We start from the raw sequence: 16,107 nt of genomic DNA on the forward strand, positions 1-16,107 counted from the left end.
TTCTTCCATGTCCCATTGATGTCTGCATTGGTGCAAGCATGGGCTGGCTTCTGGGTAGTGCCCCCAGTGGGGATTAGAGGAGAATGAGGGACGATGAGTGTGTCAGAGCAGCATGTTTGTGTCTCCTATGCCACCCGGTAAACACACAGCCAAGCAATGCCTGCAGCTTAGCCGTGAAGCTGCTGCATGTGCAAACCAGGGCTTGTTCCTTGAAAAGCACACTTGCCACATCCTCTGCCCACCTTGCTGGCTGAAACCTGGGCCGGGCACTAGGGGCTACTGGTGAAATGTTGGTCTGGCTGAATTCACTGGCAAAACTTTAGAGCTTCACTGGAGCATCTCCATTTCCAAAAGAGCAGTGTGAATTGTTTCCCAGCCTGAGGGTGCCCTCTGGCGTATGCAGGAGACTGTAAAGCTCTTAATTTATTGAAGTGGTTTTACTTGTCTTCCTCCTTTTCTTAATACTTTGCAGCCAGCATGGTTAATTGTTGAAGGCTTCCAGGTAGGTACATGTCATAAAGCACTGAGAGGTGAGCTCCAGACCAGTCCCCTGTCTCACCTGCATTTATACACATAGCAGCTGATGATAATTTTTTCATTATTGCATGCATATCAAGCAGGAGGCTTCTGGGCCCTGGTGCCTCTGTTCCAATTTCCTTCCAACAATACGTGGCAGGTTCCTGAAACCAGCTTGTGGCAGGTCCTGCTCCGGCTGTGCCCGGGCAGTGCTGCTCCCTCTGCCCCAGGCACTGCTTCCAGGCACGCTCTTGGGGCTCCTTGACCAAGCAGAGCTGCTCCAGTCCTAGGCTGCATTTCAAACCTCTGGCTGAGTAGCGAAACAGGGCTGCAAAGAGGTAGGAGCAGCTTTTCGTAAACAAACAAAATCTAGCTCTTTTCTCCAGGGGAAGGCAAGACATTTAGAAGAAGTGGCAGCAGGGTGAGCATGTGTTGCCATAGTTATGTGGAACTGAAAACAGACAGTGAATGTGAGGAATAAACACAAAAACTGCAGTAAATATTTATATTCCCCATGTGTAGAGTCCTTTCTTGGAAAAACTTTGTCATGTTATCTCTGTTAGGACATGCTGGTTTGAAAAAAAAATATTTTTAAAAACGCTTTCAGATTTTTTTGGCAGCTGCAATAATGAATATGCTGGTAGGAAGCAGAGAGAAGCATGTTCAGTGCTCCGGTGTTGCACTCTGCTGGAGACAGACCGGGTGGCTGGGTATTACAGTGGCTTATCTGGCAGCTGCTGGTCAAAGGCACCTTCTAGTGGAACAGCATGGGAGGTGACATTTTGAGGAACGATATCAAGTATGGATCATCCTCTGCATGCCCTTTCTTCTTCTTGCTCCTCTCCTGGGGTCCACCAGTGGAAGAGGTGATGGGGTTAGTCGTGCTGGAGGGTGGGAACACCTGTGCTGGGGTTGGGTGCTCTTCTGCAGCTGTGTGGTGGCTGTGCTCAGATGTCCTCATTGTTTGCTTCTCAGCAGCCAGTTTTTGCTCACATTTTCTCCCCGCTGACCTGTCTCTTCTCTCTGTGTTTTTTCCTCAGGTCGAAAGCTGAGAGGAAAAGCCTTTTATTTTGTCAATGGCAAGGTGTTCTGTGAAGAAGATTTCCTGGTAAGCACACAGCTGACCCTTGTGCTGGCACGTCTCAGCTTCTCTGGCAGACACACGTCCTTTCTGTCCAGCAGCTTTGCCCACACTTCACACAGCTCTAGTCCAGTGTCCTGCCTGGCCCTTCTGCTCCTTCTTTACCCAGGGCCAGCCCCAGCCATGGTGGCCGCCCACATGTGGTGCGGAAAGTAGCCGAGTGAAAGACCACAGTTTTGCAGCGCAGAGCCTGTAGTTGAAGCCGTAGCCTCTTACGATGCTCCTTCAAAGAGCATCTCTGTGGCCATGCTGTGGAGACAGGAGTGAAATGAACGGCTACAGAAGAATCAAGGAGTGAATTTACCTTACCAATGAAGTGGTTTTGCTTGGGCGTCTTAATGGTTACCTTTCCATTGCCCTCAATGGATTTTGTGTGAATGTACCTGAGCATGAAGAAACCCCATGGTCCTCTCTTTGGCTGGTGGAGGTAAAAAGCCATATACCCCTCTGCCCTTGAGCCCTCATAGATTAAGCCTTCATTGAGACTTGAAAAAGTCATATTTGCATATTTATTGGGAAAGAGTAGTGATTTCTGTCAGGGAGAACTGAGTTAATCTTCTTTGCTCTCATCAGTATACTCTACACAGACTGAAAATTGAAAGATTGGTTAAATGCATCTAAAATACTTCATTTTTCCAGTTTGCATTTCCACCATTCAGGTAGGACTGAAACCTTAGACAAATGGTGCCTGAGGTTCATGTCATGGACATGACAGGCAGTTCCTTACTGTTAGATCTCAGCAATAGCAGCAAGAAAGGTGCTCTGGGCCAAACTTGAATGTTATACTACCAGAGAGCTGGGATGATACTACTGACCTTGGGGAAGCTCCAGTAGACCTATAATGGTGTAACCAAAGGAAGAATTTGGCTTTATGAGCCTATATACACAGATCTGCGATAAAGACAAGTAAGTTCCTGGCATGTAGATTCACATGGTCAAATAAGAATGTAAGTCTTATTAGTAAATGCTTTATTTGCATGTGCATTTATGGTATTTACCTATATACTTCATTAAACTTAAATTTAGGACTTGAAAGTTACAGGAACTCATACTCCTTCTGAACAGTGGAAGTCTGATGTCTTTATAGAATATCCTCTGGGGACCTGTCCTCAGCTTCATATACTGAAAAAAAGCACTGAAAAGTTTAGCTCTGGAGTACAGGAAAAGACCAAGCAAATAACACCCCATAATATGCTGTTGTTTATGCTTGACTAGGCTTGTGAAATTTTAAGCCAATTCTTTTTTGTCCCTGCAGTATTCTGGTTTCCAGCAGTCAGCTGACAGGTGTTTCATTTGTGGTCATTTGATAATGGACATGGTAAGTGATAATTGCTCTAGGAGAAAAAAATCCTACAGCTTTTTAGAAGACTGCATCAAAAGCAATATATATTTATATCCAGTACTGTCTGTTATCAGCTGGTAGTCTGCCTTGTGTGAGACTGGTAGCAGAAAGAAAATCCACTAAGCCTTTTGTTGATTTTTTTTTTTTGAGGAAGTAAAGCTGGCACCCTGCTGTATGCAATGCAGAGACTTTGCTCTGCCTGTTTTCAGTGCAAATTGACAATCAGAGTCTTCAGCTCTTTCATCCCCTTTGTGGCTTCCATGGACAGTGTATTCGTAATCCTGTTGATGTTTCCTGCTCAGAAGTACCGTGGCTCTGCAGTGCTCCCTTCCTGTGGGGCATCAGTGTGGCTCTTCTGAGGCTGTCGTTCCTGTAGTGAAGCTGTGGCTTCCCATGTACCATCAGGATGAAGCTGCTGTCTTGTTGCTGCTTGTTGTGGGTGCTGAAGGTGTTGGGCTGATACCTTGGGGAATAGATTTGACACAAATCATGTGATCCAGACCTCAGTTCAGATCTGTCCAAGTCCTTGAAAACTGTTCAGTAGATGTGTGGACATCCTGCTGAAGCAGGCAGGTCTCATTAGCCTACAACAGGTACCATCCGTTCAAGATGTGCATGGAGTGGGTCACGGCCCAGGGGCTCAGCTGGCTGTTAGCCGGCACCAGGCATCGTTCAGCTGTGGGTGATTCAGAGGGAGACAAATTCATGGTCACATAGCTCATGAGCTACAGCTGAGGCAAAGAAATTAGGAATTTCTGAGTGGTTAGTTCACAGCACGTCTCCCAAGATTTTTCTACTGCTTATCATTAATTATCTTTGCTTGCCTGCTTATACTGGAAAGCACTAAAATTGGAAAAGCTATTTTATACGCAGAACTGGTATTCCAAGTAGTAATTGCTGCCCCAAAGCCAGCAGGTGAATTGCAGCAGTTGAGTTCAATACAGTTTCCATAGTCTGTGTTAATTAGAAAGCCAGGCTAGTGAGTACAAAGCTCTTGGATATCTAAGGCATTATGAAAACCTAGCAATAGCATTTATTTCAGCCTCTCATGGAGGATATAAAGATGTATGTCCTTTTGTTGGCCTGCTATGTCTTGCCATGTGATCCTGCTAAGTATTCTCCAACTGTTGGCTTCAGAAATTATTTTCTTTCCTTTAAATTCTGTCACTTCTATCCTTTGTAATGCTAAATACCTTGAAGGAGACTCTAAATTGTTTTCTTACCCATGCTAATAATTCATTTCTCTGGAACCAGGTGATATATACTGATTCCAGCTGCCCTTTCCATCCCTGTTAATACATTTTTCAGATGAGGTGCCTGAAAAAAGGCAGGGCCCTGTTGATCAATATGCAGCATTGTCTGATGTAGATTATTTTTTTATTATTATTATTTTCACCTTAATTGGCTGTTCACATGCTTTTTTCCTCTTTCTTCGTTGTTGCAGATCCTGCAGGCTCTAGGAAAATCGTATCATCCAGGCTGCTTCCGATGCGTGGTCTGCAACGAGTGTCTGGATGGTGTGCCATTCACTGTAGACTCTGAAAACAAAATCTACTGTGTTAGAGATTACCACAAGTAAGGACAAAATAAACAGCAGAGATGCTCCAATCAACAAACCTCTAATTTAGCTTTTCAGCTCATTAGAAAGCGTGGATTAATAAAAGAGGGACAGGATTAGAAGGTAGAAGTCGAGGATGGGGCTAGACCCTAGAAATTCCCAATGTCTCTCCTCTTGCCCTGCCATCGACTTACTATGTAACTCTGAGGAAGTCAGCACCCCTAGGCTTCTGTTGCCGCTTCTGCAAAGCAGAGGTAGTGAGAAATAGCGCTCACGAAGTGTTCAGTGATGTAAGAAATCAGTCCACCCTGAAGTAAGGCTGTGAATGCCTGTTGAAATCAATGTGAGTTCCTTTTTGAGTAGCTGCAGGGCTGACACTGACTTTTAAAGAATGCTTTTAGAAATCAAAGTGAAACTTTTATCCAGCTCTAAATTAAACAACTGATAAATCCACTTAAAAAAAACACTTGTCATTTAGTAAAATAAAATGCCTGTCCTCTTAGCTGGTAGTTATGATATCAGAGCTGCACACATTTTGAGCGTCCATTTGGCTCGCTTTGCTCCTTGCTCCATTTTCTGAGCAGGCAGAGTATTAAGTGTTGCTCACGCAGCCCCGGGAACTGTTCTGTGTTGTGCCAAGATTAGATTTGCCTCCATGTGCCACCGTTCTTCTGCAATTATGCACGTTTCCTTGCTATTTCATTTCATTATTTATTTACTGTGTTAAGTTTGCTTGTAAAGAACCTTATGGTCCCACAGCATTTTTCTCTGAGGTTTCCTGCCCCGGTGCAAAGCTGCTACTTCTTTTAATGTGCTTTTCTGGGGACAGTCCTGCTCAGTTTCTCCTTCTTCTCTCTTCCAAATCTCTTAGCACCAGCCAAGAATTCTGCAGTGGGTTTGTTTTTTTTCTCTGGCACCAAATATAAAATGTAACTTTCTGCCTGACTGAGCAACGTGTACCAAGCATTATTTACAATCAATCCTAAAATGAATTTATGATATCAGGATGTAAAGCTTTCCTGTGGATAAGTTATTTACAGCTGCAGCTTTTCATCTTATTGCCGAGAACATACAGGCCTCTCTTTTCATGTTAATCTATAACTTGCCTTCACTTTCTCGTTGCTCTTCCAGAGTTTTAGCTCCAAAGTGTGCAGCATGTGGACTTCCTATTCTGCCCTCTGAGGTGAGAGCCTTTTATTTTGTATCCCCTCTGGGGAGGGAACGTGATGTCTCAAGCCTCGCCCTCTTCCACACTTGACCCTGTGTCAAGTCCGATGTCCTTGGGGATGGGGAGAGATGATCGCTTCCTCCGGCGTGCAACCTTTTGACTTAGGCTCATACACTGCCCATGAGATGTGACCCTTCTTTTGCTCAGTAATGAAGCTTATTTCTGCTGAGCCAGGCTGCTTTTTTTCATCTCTTGCAGGATTATACTGCTGTTAGTTTTATGTTTGGGATACCTTTCCTTTATGTCACTAAATGCTGGTGGTGCTCATGAATGACCTCTGTGTGACCCCTCTGGGGCAAACTTGTTTTAATACTTAGAGGAGAAGGATCTTGGGCAAAACAATTTAAAATGCTGAGAAATGTGATATATTGAAATTACCAAATCATTAATGCCTGATTTGGGATAGATGTGACTGTTAAACAGAGGGAATTTGACATTTTGACGTTACATTTTAGAGGATATCTGCAGCCAATGATGAAGCTTTACTGTAAAAATAACCGCAGGTGGCAGGATTTATTTGTGGTGTCCAACCAGCAGCTCAAGTGCATTTGTTCAACATTCACATTGTTGCAGGAAGCAATCTACAGAGTGTATGTCTGATCCTGCTGTAGTCCTTTGCAACTTCTCTTTTGCTTGAATGCTTACAGGGGTCTGATGAGACCATTCGGGTTGTGTCCATGGACAAGGATTACCATGTGGAATGTTATCACTGTGAGGTAGGTCAGCAGCTTTCTCAGGGAGTGGGCACTTAATAGTGATAACTCCTATTATTTTTAAGATGGAAATAAATCTCCTCCCTTCCAATGGCAGTAGATGAGCAATTCAAACCTTGTATTGCACGACCTTTTCTATCAGAGGCTGAGAAATTTCCAGTTTGAGGACAAAAGTTTTTGCCGCAATGTGTTTCAGCTGCAGATTCATTTGCCAACCAATAAAGTTACGGGCAAAGAGTTAATTATCACTTCTCAGCTTGCCAGTTTATTTGTTAATGAAGGAAACGTGATGACTTAGTAAGGCTCTATTGCTGCCTTTCAGAAGCCTTGAGCTCCAGATCACATTACTGTATCTGATTTCCAAGTCAGATTGTTCAAAAATGCTAAGGTGATAACTGATCCTGTCTGGTGTAAGTTACCTTCACTCTCATGGGAAATGAATGTGTCATTGGGGCTGGAGAAAGGATATGGCTGCACAAAAAAATCCCAAGCGATGCCAGCTCTTAAACACCATTTGGTCTCCATGCAGGGCTTCCCAGAGAGCTTTCATACTTCTGCTTTGCGAATTAAAATAAATAGATGTCTTCTCTCACTGTGCTTTTATACAGTGGAAAGAGGCCCTGACTCAGCAGGCCAGTTTCACATCAGTACAACTGCAATTAATGTAATGGGAAGAGGTGAATCCTACCTGAGAGGGTAAGGAGACACGAGCACGTTTAAAATACATAGGGTTGTGCCTCGCCACGAGATAAAGCTTATTCAATAAAACTGCGTAAGACAAATTTGTACAAGACTGCCCCTCAAAATGCCTAGGTCAGATGCTTTCCTTTTCGTGGCAAATGTTGTACTTACTAGGAAGGAGCTGTTGGCTGGGTGTTGTCTGTCCTTGTCACAAAATCACCCTCCTGGAAGCCAGACCCTGCTTGACACTGGAAGATGAACACATGCTCTAATAATTTGCGTGACTTCTCTTTGCAGGACTGTGGAATGGAACTGAATGATGAAGATGGGCATCGCTGTTACCCGCTAGATGAACATTTGCTTTGTCACTCCTGTCATCTGAAATACATAGAGAACGGCACTACCCCGGCAGCTGTGTACCAGCACCACTACTAGGCAGCGTGGCGGCCATGGGAGAGCCAGGACAGAAGACTTCTTACGTGATCTCCCTCTCCCCACCCTCAGTTGATTTCCTGTGCATGTTTTTCACCAGTTGGCAATGTTCCTGTAAAAGGATATGAGAGACTTTTGCTGGATTCCCAGACTCTGTATGCTTGTGAGTTCCAGCTGTATCCACGTCTACTTGACCAAGAATGTGGCATGGTATCTAAACCAATCAGTTTACTTTACGTGCCTTTTTCTGCTTTCTGGAGATTCCTCTTGGCTCATTTTGGAAGATTCATCAGTGAAAAGCACAACTTGCTCTCGTGCCTATGAACTCAGATCGCGCCATGCGCAATTATAAAGCCAGAGGCTGGCTTGCTTGCCTGCCTGCTGAGAACATACCTTAGGTCTACTAAGTGCTTCCTGACAAGCACATTTCATCAGATTCCCTGAAGGACATCAACCTATTAATACCAGGTTTTAGACACTTTCTCTCTCTTTTTAGTAATTATTTTCCTAAAGAAAGGGGTCTGTGCAAAATGGCACGCCCGGACCTTCCAGTTAATTCCTTGAACTCCAGTATCAAGTCTGGCTGTGAAAGCACCAGCTCTCCAAGCACAACCCAGGCATGCTGGCTGGCAGGTGGAGACCGACATCCCATTTCAAACAGAACAAAAAACTGGAACAAGCTAGGCTAAGCTACTGTGGTGACTTGGGGCCTGGGCTTGTGTGTCAGCGTGATACGCAGGGGCCGGTATGCTGTGTCAGTCTGAATAGCAGATTATATTTGGAAAGGGAGGGTCTGGATGCTGAAAGTGTGGACACTGGGGAAGTCCAGCCTCGTTCTTGCTTGCAGAGCTTGCTTTGGAAAAAAGCTCTCCCTACACAGACACTTGCCCGAGTTTCTCAGCTTGTCCCCACAGCTCAGCCCCCAGCCTGGCCACTCCTTTCCCTGGTGTTTACCCAGCACAAAGCCATTTCATAATGGTGCTTATTTAGAGCTCTGGGAACAAGCTCGAGATTGTTATGAAGGCTTTGTTAGACATGGATTTAGAGCCTTGCTCCACAACCTGTACTCAAATGAGTACGTTGGTATAAACAGATTTGCTTCCATGAATAACAACAGCTTATCTGAGCAAGGGGTTAGTGAGTTTGGCCCTTCCTTTCTGTTCTGCTGAGAAAGAAGAAAGGCAGATCATTTCTGGTTTTGAACCCCCTGCTCTATAGTAAAAGAAATCTGCTCACCTGGTATGTGTTACATATAAGATACATGTGCCTGCAGTGCGTGTTCTGTAGGTACCAAAGCTGTACAGCCCCTCATGTACAGGTACAAAGTTTTTGTTTAAGAAAAAGTTTTTAATTTAAAGTCTCAGATGCAGTCAGGGATCTTAGCTACCCTTTCCAACATATTTTGTGAAAAAAACTAGTTAAATCCTAACATATCCATGCTAAAGATGTAAATTCAGTTCTGATAGATAGAGGGCAGGATGAAGATCTTTTTAGTGAGGAAACTACAATAAATAAGCTGAGCGGTGGCACTGGGACTCCTGACATGGGCCTCTGCCAAGAACCCACTATGGTCAATCAAACCTCTTTTCCCGTAGCATGAATGTAGCTAGATAGGTGCTTGAACTTCACACCGAGTAGTCAGACTGCCTCGTGTACCCATCTGGAGCAGCACAGGTGCTGGCTGCAGCAAGCTGCCTGTGCTAATACATACCACGGGCCTCTGTTTTGAGTGGTGCAAGTTGCTGCGCTAAGTATTAAACAGAGGCAGAAGCATCTGCGGTAAAACTGATGAAGACCAGTGGCCTGTTAGCGCCTTCCTACACATCTGTATCAGCTTGCCTTGGCTGAGGTGTGAACGTCTGAAACTGCCCAAGCCTCAGGAGCTGGGTGGTTTTGACATGGAGTTTCACTGGGCTGGCAAACCACCCAGCCTTCTGCCCCACACAGCTGTAAGTGCCTCCGCCTGTTGCTGCTGCTCTTTGGGATAGCGATGGCGGCACTTGGCTGGAGATCAGTCCTGGGCTGGAGACCATCCAGAGCCCCGGCTTTCGTGCAGCTTAGCTCTGTGGTGACGTTTCTCCTGGGGACATGCAACCCCTTGGGGAGCGACAAAAAGCTCAAAGGGGTGACTTTCTCACCGCAGTATATGTGGGTCTGGGACATCTATGATTCAGAGAGCTGTATCTGTGATTTTAGAGGAAGTAAAATTGACCCTAAATATGTGAGCTCCCTGTAGCCTGAAATTTGGCTTCCTAATTCTGGATACCGAAGGGATGGGAACCTGACATAAAATATAACTGGTGCTGTATATGGACAATATGGATTGGGGACAACAAAACACCCAGGGCAGATCCTGCAGTGCTCTCATCCTGGTGTGACATGTCAGCTTGTGTCCTGCAGTGCAGCTGGGCACGTGGCAGGAGGGTCTCATGATGCGACTGTGATCTTAGGACTACCTGAAGGGACTGAGGTGGAAAATAATGCCAGCTGAGTGTCCCTGGTAAATAATTCAGGTAGTCCTGGGCAGGTGGTTCTCCTCTCTGAGCTTTGGCAGTGAAGGCAGTGAGATAATCAAAGTGGTTTCTGGAAGTGAGCTGGAAACGCCAGCCCTGATCTGTTGTTCTGTCTCTGAGACGCCAGCTATTACATGGCTCCTGCTTTTGCTAGCTCTTGGTTTTTAGAGCAGGCCCTCACGCACATTTTCTGGCCTCCATTTTGGGAAGATCTGAAAACACTAGCAGGGCTGGTATTTTCATTCTAGGCTGTGGTTTAAACTACCATCTCACTCTTGCAGCCTTCCCTACAACCCCAAAATAAGCAGGCAAGAAGGGGCAGGGGAGAAGGTCAGTTTTCCGTCATGGAAAGCCTCGAGCAGCCCGTTTGTGGAGCCTTCTTTGCATCAACAGGAAGTTTGGCCTCTGCTCCCACAGAGTGTCTTGTTACTCCTGTCAGCCATCCCATACCCCTCAACGCTGGGGAAGTGAAGGCTGCCCTACTTTCTGTTTTGAGACCTGGTATAAATTATTAAGTGCCAATACACTCCTTTCCTATATTTACAAAGAGCTAGAAATGACAAAATGAAGCTATTGAAAATGGAGTGTGTGAGGTGGGGGGTTTTGACGCTAAAGTGTCTGCTGCATTGCCCTGCACCCCTACGTGCGCTAACTCGCACCGCTTTTATCTTTGGGAGTTCGAATTCATTTAAGCTCCTTATTACTCTTGCCTTTTCTCCTAGGCTGTGGGTGTCTGAGTCCGTGTTGATTATCCCCTGCTTGTCCCTGGCTCCGCAGCTGCCTGATGGTGAGTCTGGTGGGGAGGCAGGGGCACCCTGCACAGGAGAAGCTTCTCCTCCTCCTGACCCCCCAGCCACCAGGCATCCGGGGAGCTGCAAGTCCTGGGGCTGGAGGGGTGAGGCTTTGCATGCTCTGCTGAAGAATTTCAGAAAACATGTTAAGTTCTGCCTGTCACCTCGCTGATACGCATTGGGTTTTGCTGTTCGCATGAACCTTGTTGTCTTTTTATTTATTAAGATGCTGAAACGTGCTGTGAAAGGTTAGTCGTCACTCCTCCCCAGCCTGCTCTTCTGGCTGGTTTTAGGGTAGGGGAACCTTGGAAGTCCCATTGTGCTGGTAATGAGTAACTCACATGCAAATAGTTCTTCAAGTGAATTCCCTGAAACTCGTTTTCAGGAGCCAGAGCTTAATACATCTTTTCATTCAGATCATACTGTTAAATTTCTATTGTTTAGAAATAGGGATTTTTGCAGAAAAGCCAGGGGAAAAGCCCCAGCGTAAAAGCAGCAGACATTTTCGTGTAATTTAAAGCATAAGAAACACCTGTGATCAGTGTGATTTAGGAAACTGCCCTTATGTGAAATGCAGGGAACAGCATTTTCAAACACCCTGGTGAGGAGCATTTGATGAGGTCTGTGGCTCTTTAGATTCTGAGTTTCATCTGGGGGCTTTTAAAATGTTTTCCCAGTCGTTCAGGGCTTAAATGATTTTTTTGTAGATCTCTTTACTACAAATTGAATAGTTGCTTGGTCTGGAAATGGTGGAGTCTCATCAGCACGAGGTATGTTATGGCAGATGTGAAAGTGGGAAACCAGTCTCGTAAGAGCTGGTACGGGTCTGGCTGGCCATTCAAAAGGAAAGGGTATCTTTGGCTGCCAAGAGAAGAGAGTAAATATCTCCCTGTGCTTTCTTCTTGTGCTGATTTATAGCACTGAGTAAATATTTGGCATCCCTGAATTTCAGTATTCGGGTCTGTTTGTAAGCACTGCTGTGACCTCCTCCTCTCCCTCCCGTGAGTTCATAGCCCTAGGGAGGATCACAGGCATGCTCTTCCTCATTAATTTAGTCCCAATTTTGCACTTCTGTATTTCCTTGGAAATTTTACCACTTAGTTATTTCAGCAACAGCAAAACCAGGTCCTTGCTTAAAGGAAAATGGACACATGCCGCTCCCCATCCTTAATTGAACACTTTGACCTGATCCGCCAGATGACCTGAATATCAGCCTGCTGCTGGTCGATGCAGCGGCAGCTTTGTACTCTGCTGCTGTTGCTAAGAAAATTGCATGAAGGACTCTGTCTGCATTAAACCTGAAGTGCACAGGCAGGCAGTCCCACTGAAACCAGTAAGGCTGTGCACGTACATGAAAATCAATGGGTGTGTGTAGGTCAGTGTTGGATCAAGGGCAGAGTGTTTTTAATACAGACAAGACGTACCTGGGGATGAATCTGGCAGTATAAAAGTTGCTTTGAAAAGATTGCTGGAATGGACTGCCAACTTTTTTGTTCAATAAACTGAAGCAGTGGGGGTGCACAGAGAAAGACAGATGTGACTTAAAAAATCCAGTAGCTGTAGGGAAAAGAGGACAGGTGATTACAGAGAGCAGGGGAGAAGGTGGATAGAGGGGATTTGGTTTAGTTCGTTGTATTCCTGGACATTTATTAGAGGGGGTTTTGCGGGGAAGCACACCTGCGTACGCTGGTCTGGACCATGCTTCTCCCATGTCAGCCTCAGCTGCGTGCTCTGTGTCCGCTTTTGTGGTTGTGCATGCTGTCGTGTCTGTGCACGTGGACATGTGGCATGTGCTGCCCATGAGAGACCTGCCTTTCACACCTCTGTATCCATGCCAAGTGTTTGTAGATGCATTTTGAGCAAAACATCTGTACATAAATGTGAGGTCAAGTTGACCCAGGCTTATTGCTGGAGAAACATCTCTGGAGTCAGTACCTGCAGGCAGGGAAGGGCTGTGGCCAGAAACATGTCCTTTTTTCCCCCCATCCTCTGAGGGAAGCACCTGCAACACTGGGAGAAGCTGGGAGGGGCTTTGCCTCTCTTGTCACGTTGCATTTGTGCGTTCACTTTTCTGTTTCTGTGTCCTGCAGCTTGCTAGCTGCAGTGGCACTAGGTGTACTTACCAGAGCCAATCAGACAGATGTCTTCCTGCCATGAGCCCAGACAGAGCCCAGAGCTGCTCACCCATCCTAAGGAGAAGCAAATTTAAGCTTTTCTGAGCAATAAAAATCCTCAGCCTGCTTTCTTCCAGGGCAGCCAGAAGCTTGCGTGGCAATATGCATCAGGAGCCTGCTAAGACAAGATGAGAGATGGGAAGAAACTGTCCCTGCGGGGAAAATACGTGGCATAGAGCCCCTGAAGGCAGATGACAGGGATGCCCCGTGGCCCCAGTGCAGGTGCAGGGATAACCGGGCTGCAGTTCCCAGGCCTGCTGGCACCGACCCTCGTCCCCGCGCAGCAGGTCTGCGGTGCACGGCCAGATGGGGACCTGGCGCACACACGCAGCCTGTGGTTTTCTGCATCTGGAAAGCAAATCCAGAGCCTGGCTAATGATACTGAATGGTACTAATTATTCTGTTTATATTTCTTTCAAAGCTCAACTCCAGGAGAGAGTATTTTAGTATTTGTGCTGGTGTAACTAACCTTAGCCACCTGTGAACACAGCCCTTTTTTTCTTCAGTGCTGTTATTATTTATAAAAAATGAAGGCTGGGAGCAGAGGTGAAGCCACTAGCCTGTTGTAATTTCAGTGATTAAAGACAATACTGTAAAGCAGTGCTCAGTGTCAAGTCTTTCCTAAAATTACAATGATTGTCATCACCCAGAGTCCGTGGGGAGGGAGTTACACTGTGAAATTAGTTTCCCGACTTCTGCCTTCCTCCTGTTCCCCTTCCTCAGTAGCTGAAGCAGGGACTGGTGGGAGGGAACCTTCTTAGTGGAGTTCACTGGAGATTTCCAGTCCTTCGCAGGCAGCTGGGATTCGCTACGGCCCCATCTTGGGCTGTTCTGCTCTGGCAACCCTCTGGGGAGACCCTGGTCCCGCAGTGAGGAGCTGGGGAGGGATGTGCCACGGGTGGGAGCAGGCTCTGGTCCCAGCATGGGGGTGTGCTTTGCAGTGGTGGTGGGGAAGGTTTTGGGGAGAGTCCCCGTGGTTCTGAGAGGCAGGTGGCCAGGTGGTGCCCATGTTGGCTTTGCTGCACTCAGCAACCATGATGCCTCGTGTCTGACGACAGGATGCTTAAGTACTGCTGGCTGAGCAGCACCACGGCGCTACCAGCTAAAATGAAGCGAATAAACAGGATTACCTGTAATTATACTTTGGGGTTCCCCCTGGGGGCAGGAATCTGCCCAAAACTGGGGAATGATACCCAGAGGGCTGGATCCAGTGGGAAATTGGCCAGGAGGTGTCCCAGGCCTGCTCCACGCTGAACCCCCAGACCTGGCCTTCCCCCCACAGCCCCGGTGGGGCTGCACAGGCAGGCACCATCCCCCCCTGCAGCAGCCGTCCCCGAGGTGGTCCCTGTGGCAGGGGGCTGCCAAGCACCATGGAGAAGGCTGCCAGGCCCTGCAACGCTGCCCAACCCCGGGGTGCTTTGGAAGCGCCTCCACCTGGTGGACCCCCCCGCTGGGGATATGAGGGTGCCATGGGGGGTGTCCGTGTAGGAGTGGCGGCGTTGTCCGGGAGCGGAGGGGGTGCGGGCAGCATCCCTGGGCTGGAAAAAATGAGAGAGCGTGGAAGAAGGGAAAAAAAAAAAATGAGCAGCCGAGCCAGCCAGGAGTCGAACCTAGAATCTTCTGATCCGTAGTCAGACGCGTTATCCATTGCGCCACTGGCCCTGCTCGTAACAGGGTTTCTCCTCGCACCCACTTCACCACAGACCGCGCGCGGGGGCAGGGCCGCCGCTCGGCCGGCAAGCCAATCCAACGCGACCTGACCGCCGCCGCTCCTCCCAGCGGCTCCCCTGGGGCGTCGCTTATCTGCCCCACCCGCCCTCTGGCCAATCCCCCACCGGCTTCATTTGAATGTTCCCGCCCCTCCCGCCCCCCTGTCGTGCGTCACAGTTTCGCGGTGCCCCGGTGGTTCCCGGCACGCCGGGGGCGGGGCTAGAGCGCAGTGGCTCAGCCAATGGCGGTGCCTCCGAGTCAGCCCAGTCAGCCCCCCCCTCCCTTCATAGGCAGTGCCCCGCCCTGTGGCACTCGCTAACGTGCCCGAGTAGGTTTGTCCCGTGCGGGGTCCCGTCCCTCAAGGCCGGGGCCGCGTCAGGTTGGGAGAGAGCGAGCGGCCGGGCCGGAGGGGGCGGGAGCGTGGCCGAGCGGAGCCGGCGGCGGCCGGAGGGGGACGAATGGCGGCGGCGGCGGCAGGAACGACGGCGGCGGCGGCCTACGCCAGCCTGAAGCTGTGAGTGACCGGCCGTGGCGGGGGCGGCGGGGGGGGACGGGCGCGGCTCTGTCACCTGCCGCTGCCGGCGGGGAGGGAGGGAGGACAGGGCCGGCCGTTGGAGCATCGGTCGCCTGTCCCGTCCCGTCCCCTCCCTCCTCTCCGGGGGGCCCCGGGGCTGCCAGCCGGGCCGGGGCCGCCGCCGCTCCCGCGCTTCCTGGGTCGGCGGGAAGGGCTTGGCCCGGGGCAGCGGCTGCGTGCGGCATCCCGGGCGGGAGCGGGGGGAGGAGGAGGAGGAGGAGGACTTTGGCCGCGGGTGCGGATCTCGTCCACGTTCAGCCACCATCCGGTGCCGCAGCTGCCGGTGGGAGCGCTGCCGGCTGTCCGCCTCGTCTGCCTCTCGCACACAGACGCCTGCGGGTCTCCAATGGGGGCCGCCTTGGCGGGAGGGGAGGGGGGCTCTGCCCCGCCGGGATGGCCGGCGGTGCGGGGGGGTGGGCAGCGCCGCCGGGAGGGAGGTGCTGCTCTGCCGTGGAAGCAGGTCTGGACAGAGGAGCGGGGGAGCCTGGGCTGTCCTCTGCTTCCTTCATAGGTGACTTCTGTAGGAACTCGGGCAGCGATGCTAACGTAAAGCTCTGTGTATGCAGTGTTACTTGCCAGCAGAAGGTTCCTTAAGCGTGATTACCCATCGATCCTTTGTGGCACAGGTTTTTTTTTTCTGGTATGGTTTTGACGCCAGTTGATGATTTTTGAACTTTTGGGGCTCTCCTGTGACTTCTCAAATAAATTTTTCTAACCTCCTGGTGTAATTTTTT

The 16,107-nt window shown here is 48.6% G+C and overlaps 2 protein-coding genes and 1 non-coding gene across 3 annotated transcripts in view; 2 read left to right on the forward strand and 1 right to left on the reverse strand.

The window, feature by feature from the left end:
• Window positions 1–13,690, forward strand: part of LIMD1 (LIM domain containing 1) — a 35,253-nt gene extending 21,563 nt beyond the window's left edge. Inside the window, exons 3-8 of the mRNA XM_009505741.2 lie at window positions 1,557–1,624; window positions 2,913–2,975; window positions 4,444–4,574; window positions 5,689–5,740; window positions 6,433–6,501; window positions 7,477–13,690. Coding sequence (XP_009504036.2) covers window positions 1,557–1,624; window positions 2,913–2,975; window positions 4,444–4,574; window positions 5,689–5,740; window positions 6,433–6,501; window positions 7,477–7,614 — 521 coding nt within the window. The 3' untranslated portion in view covers window positions 7,615–13,690. The remainder of the gene's footprint in view (window positions 1–1,556; window positions 1,625–2,912; window positions 2,976–4,443; window positions 4,575–5,688; window positions 5,741–6,432; window positions 6,502–7,476) is intronic.
• Window positions 13,691–14,678: 988 nt separating this feature from the next.
• TRNAR-ACG (transfer RNA arginine (anticodon ACG)) lies at window positions 14,679–14,751 on the reverse strand. Its single transcript has one exon. It is a non-coding gene; the product is annotated as a tRNA-Arg (tRNA).
• A 358-nt stretch (window positions 14,752–15,109) lies between these two features.
• SACM1L (SAC1 like phosphatidylinositide phosphatase) overlaps window positions 15,110–16,107 on the forward strand; it is a 32,959-nt gene continuing 31,961 nt past the window's right edge. The window contains exon 1 of the mRNA XM_064444092.1: window positions 15,110–15,313. Coding sequence (XP_064300162.1) covers window positions 15,258–15,313 — 56 coding nt within the window. The 5' untranslated portion in view covers window positions 15,110–15,257. The remainder of the gene's footprint in view (window positions 15,314–16,107) is intronic.

This window comes from Phalacrocorax carbo, chromosome 2 (genome assembly GCF_963921805.1).
Source record: "Phalacrocorax carbo chromosome 2, bPhaCar2.1, whole genome shotgun sequence".
Classification (NCBI taxonomy): domain Eukaryota; kingdom Metazoa; phylum Chordata; class Aves; order Suliformes; family Phalacrocoracidae; genus Phalacrocorax; species Phalacrocorax carbo.